We start from the raw sequence: 11,892 nt of genomic DNA, 5'->3' as shown, positions 1-11,892 counted from the left end.
TGACAAACTATATATATTTTTTCGTAGTAATAGTAATTTAGAATAATACTGAATATCATATCAGACGTATAATATTATAACGCTGTTCATTATTTTATTTGATTATAAAAGATAGCCATTTGATGGCCATTTTACTATCATTTTACGTTTTTGCCCAGCGAAAAATAACTAAATATTCTCAGTTTTCAGTTTTGGCAACATTGCGGTGTATATGTCAAAATAGTAGTCAATAAAAATGGTATCTTGGAGTGCTTTAGGCCGATCTTTCGGCATTAGTTTACTTAAAAATCAAGGCACTAAGCCAATCGTAGTCCAAAATGTGAAACTATCAACTAACAAAGCCCTATTTGGCGGCCATGAGCACAAGACAATGCCACTGCAGCCATCAAGGTACATTCCCTCTGACAGTGATTACCTAACCATTATCTATTTGTTATTAATTGTTGAAATGCTTAACATAACGCGCATTTTAAACGTATGTGTAATATGTACATGTAGCGTTAGAACTAGTTCATAATTTTGTCAAATTTACCAGTTTTCCGTGAAAAAATAAAAACATAACCTACATTTTCAGATGGCAATACATCAAGTTCAAGGATATGTTCCACTACTACACCCTGGTTGGGCTGATCCCCGTGGGGCTGATCATCTTCTACACGAACGTGTTCATCGGGCCCGCGCAGCTGGAGCCGATCCCTGACGACTACAACCCTAAGCACTGGGAGTACCATCGCCATCCCATCACGAGGTTTATTGCGCGCTACATCCACAACAGCCCACAGCAGGTAAACAGCGGCATCATACCTACAACTAACCTAATGTCTAAATATTATCATTGATTTCTCTAAGTTTTCTAAAACTATTTGAAGAGGTGGGAGACATTCATGCAGTGAATAATGTTTTTGTAAGGCAGCGGTTGGCAACCTTTTAGTAGCCAAGGGCCACATATTACCGCACTTTGTTAATATTTATGACTTTATCAGACATCAAAAACTACAAAATATTATATACAAAAATTACAAAATACCCAGCCCGGACTCGCGGGCCGCAAGTGAGAGCCCATGACCTCTTAATCCTTTTTGCCAACCTAATGGCAAGATAAAAGATTGTAACATTGGCAAGAGTAATTGGCAAATCCAAACTTTAGTTTTTTAGTATGTCAAGTAAAGAGTAATCAAACTTATGTTTTTAATTCCCTCAAAACAAATATTTATTTAATTATTTTATTTTCATTTAACATTTCAGGAATACGAAAAATTCATGCACTGGATTGACGAGGAACAGCAGAGGGTCAAGCTCCGTCAGCTAGAGAAAGAAATCCAAGCCAAGATGGCCGAACGTCAAGATTACCAGGCATACTACTACCGCCCCATGGTCAACAAATACCTCCGCATTGAGAAGAAGATCAGCGAAGAAATGCAGGAGCGCATCGGTGACGACTACAAGGATTAAGCAACTCAGTGATGTTAGTATAATAGTTCAAGTGATTTGTTACATGTAGATAATAAACTATAAATTGTTGCTTAATTTTCTGTTTCAATGTGAAATGGTGTCATGATTTGTATGGCTCTCTATTTGAAACAGGACATAAAGGAGCTTAAAGGATACTGCTATAAATAATCCAAAGTAATCCATTAAATTGGACACTGCAGCAGACCAAAGGGGTTCTCTGTCAATCACAGTCTTTATAAACGCGTGGCATATCTTACAAATATCATGCAATGAAAGACCAAACTGGTGTGTTGACAGTTTTGGTAATCAGGAATATACTGCAAAATGGATATTTTGACTAATTTAATGGATATGTAATCAATTAACCATTGCAAATGTCCCAAAAAGTTTCTAGTCCTGTTTGACTTAGACAGTTGCATACATGCCTAGTGTAAAGGGCCTCCCATCCAGTTTAAATGTCAATATAGTCAGCTTTTCTATGACTTGTGTAACTTAATTTATGAAAATTTGCATTAATTTGTCGAGTTTTGGGCAAATAAAAAACTCCAAACATATGGTAACATTGTTATTTATTTTACAGGAAAATTCTAACGATTGACAATAAATTCCAACAGTTGGAATCCTTACAAAATTAATATTCAACACTTACCTAGCACTTTATGCTACATGCGGTTTGATATGATTCTCTACGCGTTTAATCTTACAATGGGTTAAAATATGATGCTAATATATTTGTAAATTAAAATGAGGATGGTAAGATTTTTAATTGTAGCATCTTGATGTCTCTTTGTTATGGAAAAAACCCTCTCGGCCATTTCAAGAACAGGGGGTGTAGCCAAGGTGACAATCATTGATAGAAAACGCCAATCGAAACTGAAATAATGTATGGAAATAGTCACGTAAATTTTTTTTTTCGTTTGGCGTTTGTCGAAGTACGGTTGTCATCTTGGCTAGGGTCCCAGGTAGTTTTATGGCGACTCTTTCCGTCATTTTGAGATTTGTATTTGTTAGACAAATACATAATTTAACAGAGGTTTGCTACTCTTGAGTTGTACGGGGGTTTAATTCATGAATTATTTTCTTGTGTCTTTTACGTTCCGTATAGTGGCGCATAGTATTGTAACTGGCAAGCAGATGCAGGTTCCATTCTTCTAAGACAGTCAAGTATGGTTCAAAAGTTAGGGTACCTTTTTCACCTTTTTGGCATAGGTATACAGGGCGTCCCACGGCTATGCCACATGGAGGGAAAGTACCCTAAATATTGTAGATGGAACATTTTACTGAAAGAAGACATTATTTTAATTTAAAAAACAATTTAAACTGCATACATAGATTTTTAAATAATTACATGGTTGAACCGGGAATCGAACCCGCCACACGAGAAAAAAAATCATCTGTAGCTTTATCATACCGAACGAAAGGCTTGATCGTAAGGATTATTTTTTGCTAAAGAACATAGTGTCAGAAACAAAAGGAAGACCATGAATTTTAACATTTGATGTGAAATTTAGCGAAATAATCAAAAGAGTGCGGCTTTGTATTCAACAGAATGAGACTACATTTTGAGCATTTGATAAATTAAATTGATTAATTTTTAATTAAAAATGTTAAAATTCATGGGCTTCCTTTTATTTCCGATACTATGTTATTTAGCAAAAAATAATCCTTATGATCAAGCCTTTCGATCGGTATGATAAAGCTACAGGGTGATTTTTTTTCTCGTGCGGCGGGTTCGATTCCCGGTTCAACCATGTAATTATTTAAAAATCTATGAATGCAGTTTAAATTGTTTTTTAAATTAAAATAATGTCTTCTTTCAGTAAAATGTTCCATCTACAATATTTAGGGTACTTTCCCTCCATGTGGCATAGCCGTGGGACGCCCTGTATAGTTGGTACTTACTTGTATAGCTCTCAATCCATCGCGACAGAGGTAAATATGTGAGTGAGTAAATATGTGACTATTTGACTTTAGGCAATAGGATGCATCATAATTAATCCTTTTTTAAATGTATGTGGATGTTTTTAGAGTTGTTTCAGATTATTTTTTCAGTTTCAAATCAGTATTCATAACAAATATTCCCATAATACATTTTATTGTATCCTTTTGTGTATCATTGTTAATATTAAAATGATGAAAAAATAATTGACTAAGTATAGATAATACATATACGCTTTACTTACAGACAAACTAAGTACAAGAAATTAGTACCTATGTAGTCAAATGTGGCGTTCTTAGGGGAATGATATCTAAAGGCGAGTTATGCGACAGATAGAGACAGTCGAAGACAGCCCAGTGTAAGGCTGCGTTTCCACCAGAGACGTGCGAGAGATGTGTTTGCTAAGAACCAATAGGATATTGTTAACAAACATTTCCCTCGCTACACATACATATCTTGGTGGAAACAGCCTAATCGCGCCTTATGTGCGACTAGCGTAATTTGTAATTTATTTGCTAGAATCATATATGGTTAACACAGATGTTACATCGAAATATTAGTCCAGCACAATTCTGCTGACTTACAGCGTGCGATAAGGGTGTGTTTCCACCGGCCTGATAGTCCCATTCGAATGGCTCGTGATAAATACAAATACTATTTAGTATCGTCGAGGGCCGTTAGGGAATGAGCCTCGCTTATGCTTTGCATGACTCTTTTTTGTTGCTCGTCAGTGTATATGGGGCATTATCTATGAAAAGGGACCTTATTGTCGATGGCGCTTACGCCGCACAGCGTCGCGCGGCTTTGTATTTTTATCGGAGCATCGTTAATAATGGCGTAAGCGCCTTCGACATTAAGGTCCCTTTTCATCGATACCGTCACATATTGGCCTATAAGTATCTGTCGCACGTACTTAGGTCCCTTTCCCTGAGATCGTCACAAATAAACATTTGGCGGGGCCGGATGCACGAAGCTCTTAACTACTTTGTTACACAAGTAAATTACAAAACGATATGATTGCTTTATCCCATTCGTTCAGTCTTCACAGTTTGTAGAGTTCCAACTATGACCCAACTAATGTACAAAGATGTAGGTACTGGTAATTATTTTCCATCGTATTTTCATGGAAACGTACGAACGACGAACGTGTCTACATTTCAGTCAGTCTCCGCACAAAAAGTACCTACTGTGGTCACAGAATAAATAATAGTACCTACCTACTACCGCACAGAAAGGACACTTCCTACAAAACCGGAGTTTGACAGCGATTCAGGGAGGAATAATGCCGTCCCTTTCTAATTTATGGCACTATCCCTTTTAGCTATTTAGGGTTGTCAAAATTCAAGTCTTTTTCTTATCTGTAGTCTCGCGCACTCAAGGGGACTTCAAGTTGTGTCAACCCTAATAATGGCTCGGAGCAATGCTGAGCTGAACGGATCCGAGTTTGCCCGAAGGGAGGAGTGTCTCCCCACTGCTGAGGTTGACTGAAGTAGCATGACAAATACGAACGTTTCCGAGAAAATACGATGGAAAACAATTATGCACTACATCTCTATTAGATTGCTTCTCGTAATTAAAGATCTTACAACTAAACTTTCCTAATTTAAATAGCAGTTTTCTGCTTGTAACAAAAGTATAAATAAATTAAAGTCCTATGATTGAGTATTAAAGCAACGATTTATGAAGTAACGTAAAAAACATCTCACGGTTTATTATTACGTCCTATTTGTTATTGTAGTTAATCATAATTGTGTATTATGGACTATTAGTATTGTTGAATACGTTCTATTAAAATTGTTTTACGATTCCCTCCATAACAATACTCGAATCTAGTTTCTAGACGGCTACATGTACTACGTTGTAAAAATTTAAACGGTTCTTCATTTGTTTTTCTCCTTCTCCGCTTGCGCCGCGAGCTTTGCTTCCTTCTTGGCTTTCTTCTTTTCTTCCTTCGCTAATAGTTTGGCCTGACGTTCTTCTTCTTTGGCTAAGAGTTTAGCTTGTCTCTCTTCCTCTTTAGCCAGCCTGTTCGCTTCTTTCTTAGCTTCCTTTTCCGCTTTAAGCCTTAGTTTCTCTTCCTTCTTCCGCTCCGCTATCTCGTTCTTTCTGTTGTCAGTGCTTTCATCTTTCTTGTTCTTATCTTCTTGATTTGTAGACTCTTCGTCTTTCTTTTTCTTATCTTCTTTTTTGGGCTTAGTTTTGGGGTTATCTTTTTTCCGTTCAGTCTCTTTGCTCGGATCTCTGGATTTGGGCGGGTCGTCTTTGCTCGGCGCTTTGAGCGGTCGAAAGAAGTGGTCCTTGTTTTTTTGCGGTGACGTTTCTAACTGTGTTACTATTTTTTGGGCGCATCTGAAACAACAAAAATAATAAGAACAGTTTAATTTGATGTAGGTATCAAACTACCTTCTAAAAGAATAATAATAATCGAGTTGAGAAGTACAACCATATCGTACCTAGTTTCAAAGCTAAAACTTAAAAAAATAGAGTTCTCCGCCCAAAAGTGGAGCATGTGAGCATTTTATACTGTCTATGGTTTCTGTTTTTCGTACTTGTTGTGTGGGTACTCTGGGTGGTGGCGGTCTACGAGTTAGTTAATAGTTAATACCGGCGAACTATTCCCGAAGAATTTTCATTTCGCATAAAAATCTAGACAGAGCCCCGCTCTACCCGTTGAGTTTATTGTTCGTATTGTATGTCGTCTCTTCCAGTTTAGTCTGTCCTGTAGTGTCGAGATGGTTAGAGAGGGCCATAGATATATCGACGCTTATCATGAATAGTGACACAAAACAAAATGAAATGCCATTCGACTTTAAATCTTACCAGTAAAAGATAGAATATTAAATGCAATAGCATTTCATTTTTAGTTGTACCACTGTTCATGATAAGCAACGAATTATGTACCTATAGTGGTTGTCTATTGGTCACTTTGGTTACCTTATCCTAGTGGAGGCGGAGGCGGCGGCGCTCTCGCGGCGGCCCTCGCGGAACTCGCGCTGGAATTCGCGGATGGGGGGCAGCCGGCCCGAGGGCTCCCCCGCCGGCCCCGGCCCGCCCGTGTAGCTGTGCACTTGGTAGTCTTGTAGGCGGGCCTGGAATAATTACAATATTGGTCAGAGTGATCGCTTAACATGGATTCTGTATTCTAGTTGTTCTGTATTCTAATTGTTCTATATTCTAGTTGTTCTGTATTCTAATTGTTATGAGTAGTTTTCACTGACTATGAGACTTCATGGTGCCATAGGATACGCGGGTATAAGGTATGCAGATCGACCATTAGTATGTAAATAACTCAACGTCATATAAACGCTTCTTCCGGGACGAAGCGCGTGCCACACGGGCTGACTGGCCTCGGGGCGATCACGGGCCACCACACTGTCACGGTAGTTACTAGAGTTAGAAAAGTCTGCAGCGATTTTGATAGCCCCCATTAAAATCGCTGCAGACTTTTCTTGGTCTAACTCTAACACTACATTAGTTACTATACCTTCATGCTATGGTGCTGCGACCGCCGCAGCGAATTAGAGGCCGGCTGCCTAGCTCTCGGCGGGGCGGTGGCAGGGGCCGAGGCACGCGGCACGGCGCCCAGACAGGCTCCACCGCACTTGGCGCCGCCGCAGAGCTTCGTCGAGCAGCCGCCGCTCACGCCGCCGCTGTTTGACGATACGGAAGACACTCCTGGAAGTTAAAGTTGTTAATGATGATAAAGTCAAGATCGGCAGACTGATCAAATAGGTGGGTAGTTAATTATAGGGAAGTTCCGTAAAACATTCTTACTTAAGTACTTAGCCATTTCATTATTCGCATTGCCATGTTCACAAGCGGTTTAGAATAAGATTTAGATTTATATGATGGATGGAACGGGATGCCAGGAACGGTGTGAAGGAAAATGGCTGAACCCTATGGCCACCGCTATACTGACCGGAGAGGGAAGACTCGCCGCTGGTGACAGAGTAAAGCGAAGCGGAGGCGGGCACGGACCGCGCGCCCACCGAGTAACTGGAGACGGAGCCCGGCACGCCCCATGATTTGCCGCTGCCACTTGACACCTGTAAGCACACAACATTCTCTTATCTCTTTGAACGCCACTCGGTGAAAGAATATGCCGTGCCTCGGATGCAACGCGATCGCGATTATTAAAGCGAAATTGAACTTTGCGGAGTCCCGCGTAAGTTCCTAAATGCTTGCCGTCTGCGCCCTTGGCAAGACTTTCTGATGACGTCTACAGCCGTCTGTGGCGGTCAATGGGTTAAATAAGTACGTCAGCAAGTTACAGGTAGGTATTCGTCACCCCTAATTTTCATTTAAGTACATTTATTTGATGATAAAATGGGAAAATATCAAAGAGTCAGAAATGCTTTATGGGTAGGTAGGTAGGTAGGTAGGTATGAAATGTTAAGGCCTTGTTAAGGCCGCCGGAAGACGCTGGATGCGGATCGCTTCCAACCGGTACGAGTGGAGGTCCAAGGGGGAGGCCTATGTTCAGCAGTGGACGTCTTATGGCTGAGATGATGATGATGATGACATGAAATGCCTGTTCGGTGAGAAGTTGAACAGGTGATGGGCAGTATGAGCACCGATCAGAATGTAGTATCTGGTATGGTCTTTAAAAGGTTTTGGCAGTTCTGCCTACAGTTCTACCTTAATATCTACATAGCTTGACTATGTATATATATATACATAGTCAAGATACTTAATAATGCTCTAGAATCCATATATATATATATATATATGTATGATCCATCTCATTGGAACTTTAATATGGGGGCATGTTATGTTACCTGCCAGCTTTTGCTAGTGACCAGCCGCGGCGCCTGCCGCAGCCGCAGGATCTTGGCGCGGCAGATGACGCAGCGGAGCGGCAGCAGCCGTTGGCTGACGGCCATTTGGATGGTCTTCACGAAGCAGCGGCGGCAGACCACGCGGTGCCCGCACGGCGAGGTCTGCATCGTCGCTTTCGCGTTCACGCATATTACACACTGGAACAATACGCCACAGAAATGAACAAGTCTGCTTAAAAATAATGAATCAGATTTCTGAAGTGACAACTTCTTTAGCGGCGCTGTGCACTTTTTGTGATGGGGAAAAAATGTTAAACTCGCGAGAGCGTAAGACGCAAGACGCTTCGTAAGACGGACACGTGACCTGATCGAAAAACTGTTATACCTACAATGTCATTGAGTTTCCATTTCTGCCTGCACTCCCGGAGTGCAATCCGTTGTTTTTTTGAGTTTTATTTGTGGATATGATATAGGTACATAATTTATAGTGTGAAATTTTGAACTTCTAGTCATATTATAAACTACATAAATAACCTATCCAACAAGAAATGTCTTATTATGCGGGAATTACTCTTTACTGAATATAAAAGATCTAAAAAAACAAACTGATATCAAGTTGTAATTTTGCAGACAGGTAGGTATGTAATAAATACGGAATTCACCCATGTAGAGACATTTAATGTGATTTCCTAAACTTTAACCTGACTCTGGAGCATTCCATGAAATGTCCCGTACAAAACAAACGCGAGTTTTCTGAAGATTTGTAGGTATGGGAGTTTCTGTTTCTATAACAAATGGTCAAAAAATATGACCAGAAAAATAATCGTGTTTGGAAGCGCCGAAAAAAAAGTTGTAACACGAGTACCTATACGTTATATACCAAATAAAATGCGTTTGTACGGGACAGCCTGTGGAATGCTCCCTCTACTACTTAGTATTGTTTAAACATATGTTTATAAATGCGAAACAGGTTTGTGACCAGTAAGTTGAATAGGGTATTTTCCCGAAATTAGGGTAATTGATGACCTTCTTATTAAATCATTATGTAGGTATATAAAGATCATTAAGGTAAATGGCTAAATTATCGATTGTGCATTTCAAACTAGGTCGGTATGGTAACTTTCCGATAATAAGGAGATTAAAGACGCTTACATGAATGACGTTTGATTATGTATGTTTATTTTTTGTTTAAAACCAAATATGTTTCAAGTTGTGTGTATAAATTAAAAAAAAAAACATGAACTGATTTTATTCCGATGCTAAATATCATTATTGAAAATAATGTTTGCACAAAGTAGGTACTTAATTGTGCAACATTGCGCCTTTTCAAGACCTATAAAATCAGATAGGTACATATTGTAAAGCTGACCTAATTCTTTTATTTGAAAACAAGGACCGTATTGAAAATAATTATTTCACCATTGGGGGAGAATTTGTATTAAGTACCTACATGGTATCACTCGTGAACTCGTCTACACGCACCCTTTCATTTCAAACCGTCCGCCATTGCAGTGTCACAATTTGTCTTAGGCCCACTTGCACCATCCCACTAACCCGGGGTTAAACCGTTAACCTAGTGTCATATTGTGCTGGTAACCACGACAACTCCAGGTTTAACCGGTTAACCCCGGGTTAGTGGAATGGTGCAAGTAGGCCTTAAGTGGCATACCTACCCTCTGTCAAATATTAACTCTGTCTTATGGTAATTTTTTTTATACCACATCGGTGACAAACAATCATACGGCCCACCTGATGGTAAGCAGTCACCGTAGCCTATGGACGCCTGCAACTCCAGAGGTGTTACACGCGCGTTGCCGACCTTTTAAAACGCTTTTTATTTAATTAAAATTAGGATTCGCCTGTTTGCCAATGATTTTTTTTTTCTTTTTTGTCAGAGGTGGAGGTAATCCTCATTGGATACTGCCAGCCCGGTTTTGGCAGCATGTCCGACTCAGCTGGGATTGCTCCAGCTGCCTACAGACTAAAACCCTCCACCCTGTCCAGTGTTATGTTTCCGAAAACGCGGCGCTATCGGTATACACGTTGTTTTCGGGTGTGTTACTGTGTGATCCGGGATATGGTGATGCCTATTGTTTAGCGCACCTAATATATAAGTACCTAAGTAAATAAAAAGATTGTGCTTCGTTTAGCCGTCCGCGGCGTAGTCGTAATCGCGAAACTTTTGCAATGAGGGTCAGCCTCGCTTTCGGACCGAATCACAATGAAATTGTGACCTTCAAACTTGGAAGAAGGTCGCGATCTAAGATAGGTATTATTAAGTGTTTTCAGATCCAAACGCGCGCGCGGATATTTCATGTAAAGTATGGCTGATCGAATGGTTTATACCTAGATGTAGGTATCGTATTATGTAAGTACCTACCTATTTTGAAATACCAAGGCATAGGCAAGTGCAGTGCGGCATATTAGTACTCTTAGAGCCACTTGTACCATCCGACTAACCCGGGATTAACTGGTTAAACCGTTAACCCAGTGTCATTTTGTACTGGTAAACTATGGTAACTCCAGGTTTACCCGCTTAACCCCGGGTTAGTGAATGGTGCAAGTAGTCCTTATAGGATCAAAAATACTCGTCATAGTAGTCAAAAATGTGTAGATAAGTACTAGGCTCTACCTGCACTGAAAATGTCTCTTTAAAGTCTAGAAAAAATATATATTATAGTACCTCTTCTTCGGGCGATGATGCTAACTCTGGCTCATTCTCCTCTAGCTTATTGAGCAACTTATCCTGTAACAAAAGAAAAACAGCTTTAATAAATTCTGCATAAGGACACAGGTACCTACCTACAAAAAGATAACAGAGAAAAATGCAGCTTAAAATACGCTGACTCGGCGTTTACGCAGAAAAAATAATTGTCAGAGAAAAGAACGCAACTCATTCTTTTTCAATTTCAAACAGGCAGACTGAATAAATCACTTTAGTAAATTATAGTAGGGACCAATATTTATATTTCTTTGAAAACGCCCCGTTGTAGCGATGGACTAAACGGCTCTGCCCAGACTTGCAATTGCACCATTAAACATATTCGTATAAAATTTTTATGTTCATAATGACACCGCCACACTTTGTCAAATTGCAAATACGGTGCAGAACTCTAAATTTTGTCGAGAAGTTATGGGCGGTTTAAAAAAACGAATGGGTACTTATAACAAGTCACCTTCAATCCTATGCACTGTAAACAAAGGTTAGCTTCTATTACTTGTATGAACACTAGTAATAACTGCACTTTAGTCAAGTGCCTATTTGTGGAAAATTGCTTACACAACTATTATAAGACCATTTTACATGACCGATGTGTACCCACTAGAAAATACGATCCGATAAAAATCAAGTACCTACTACCTAAGTAAAGGTCATTCTGATTACATACCGCAAGTATTGTCTCAGACGCATGAGAGTTATTTTCCATGTGCTTATGGCTAATAATTTATTCACAATATAACAATAAAAATGTTTAAGTACCTATTTAGAAATACTTTTGGATGAGACTAATAGCCCACAGGACCGGGATAAGTGGTGTACAAGAGGAGAGGCCTGCCTATGCTTAGCAGTGGGCGAATGAAGGCTAAAATGATGATTAAAATCACTCATTAAAGTTTATAATAGGTCAGTACCTGTAGGCTAGGATATAGGTGAGTACTTATCGTATACTGACTATCTACGTACCCCTGCATACAAACTTTCTACGTAAGATATCTTGGCAA

At 39.6% G+C, this 11,892-nt stretch overlaps 2 protein-coding genes across 2 annotated transcripts in view; one reads left to right on the top strand and one right to left on the bottom strand.

Moving 5' to 3' along the window:
* The first annotated feature begins 199 nt into the window (after nucleotides 1-199).
* LOC134672540 (NADH dehydrogenase [ubiquinone] 1 beta subcomplex subunit 5, mitochondrial) lies at nucleotides 200-1,527 on the top strand. The gene is made up of 3 exons (XM_063530485.1): nucleotides 200-390; nucleotides 575-785; nucleotides 1,246-1,527. The coding sequence occupies exons 1-3, from the start codon at nucleotides 236-238 to the stop codon at nucleotides 1,450-1,452; spliced, it is 573 nt and encodes a 190-aa protein (XP_063386555.1). The 5' UTR covers nucleotides 200-235; the 3' UTR covers nucleotides 1,453-1,527.
* A 3,419-nt stretch (nucleotides 1,528-4,946) lies between these two features.
* Nucleotides 4,947-11,892, bottom strand: part of LOC134672532 (inner centromere protein A) — a 100,977-nt gene continuing 94,031 nt past the window's right edge. Inside the window, exons 3-8 of the mRNA XM_063530478.1 lie at nucleotides 10,853-10,915; nucleotides 8,170-8,367; nucleotides 7,311-7,437; nucleotides 6,876-7,066; nucleotides 6,326-6,480; nucleotides 4,947-5,740 (exon numbers count right to left, since the gene is read on the bottom strand). Of these exons, the coding sequence (XP_063386548.1) occupies nucleotides 5,272-5,740; nucleotides 6,326-6,480; nucleotides 6,876-7,066; nucleotides 7,311-7,437; nucleotides 8,170-8,367; nucleotides 10,853-10,915 (1,203 nt within the window). The 3' untranslated portion in view covers nucleotides 4,947-5,271. The remainder of the gene's footprint in view (nucleotides 5,741-6,325; nucleotides 6,481-6,875; nucleotides 7,067-7,310; nucleotides 7,438-8,169; nucleotides 8,368-10,852; nucleotides 10,916-11,892) is intronic.

This window comes from Cydia fagiglandana, chromosome 17, assembly GCF_963556715.1.
Source record: "Cydia fagiglandana chromosome 17, ilCydFagi1.1, whole genome shotgun sequence".
Lineage (NCBI taxonomy): Eukaryota > Metazoa > Arthropoda > Insecta > Lepidoptera > Tortricidae > Cydia > Cydia fagiglandana.
The sequence above is the reverse complement of the archived record's forward strand: the minus strand, read 5'-3'. Positions and strand labels throughout refer to the sequence as shown.

Excerpts from the sequence above, each read along its gene's own strand:
- LOC134672540 (XM_063530485.1), top strand. The coding sequence starts at position 236 with ATGGTATCTTGGAGTGCTTTAGGCCGATCTTTCGGCATTAGTTTACTT. Across the intron at positions 391-574 it reads ATGCCACTGCAGCCATCAAG|ATGGCAATACATCAAGTTCA; the intron begins GTACATTCCCTC and ends CTACATTTTCAG. Across the intron at positions 786-1,245 it reads TCCACAACAGCCCACAGCAG|GAATACGAAAAATTCATGCA; the intron begins GTAAACAGCGGC and ends TTAACATTTCAG.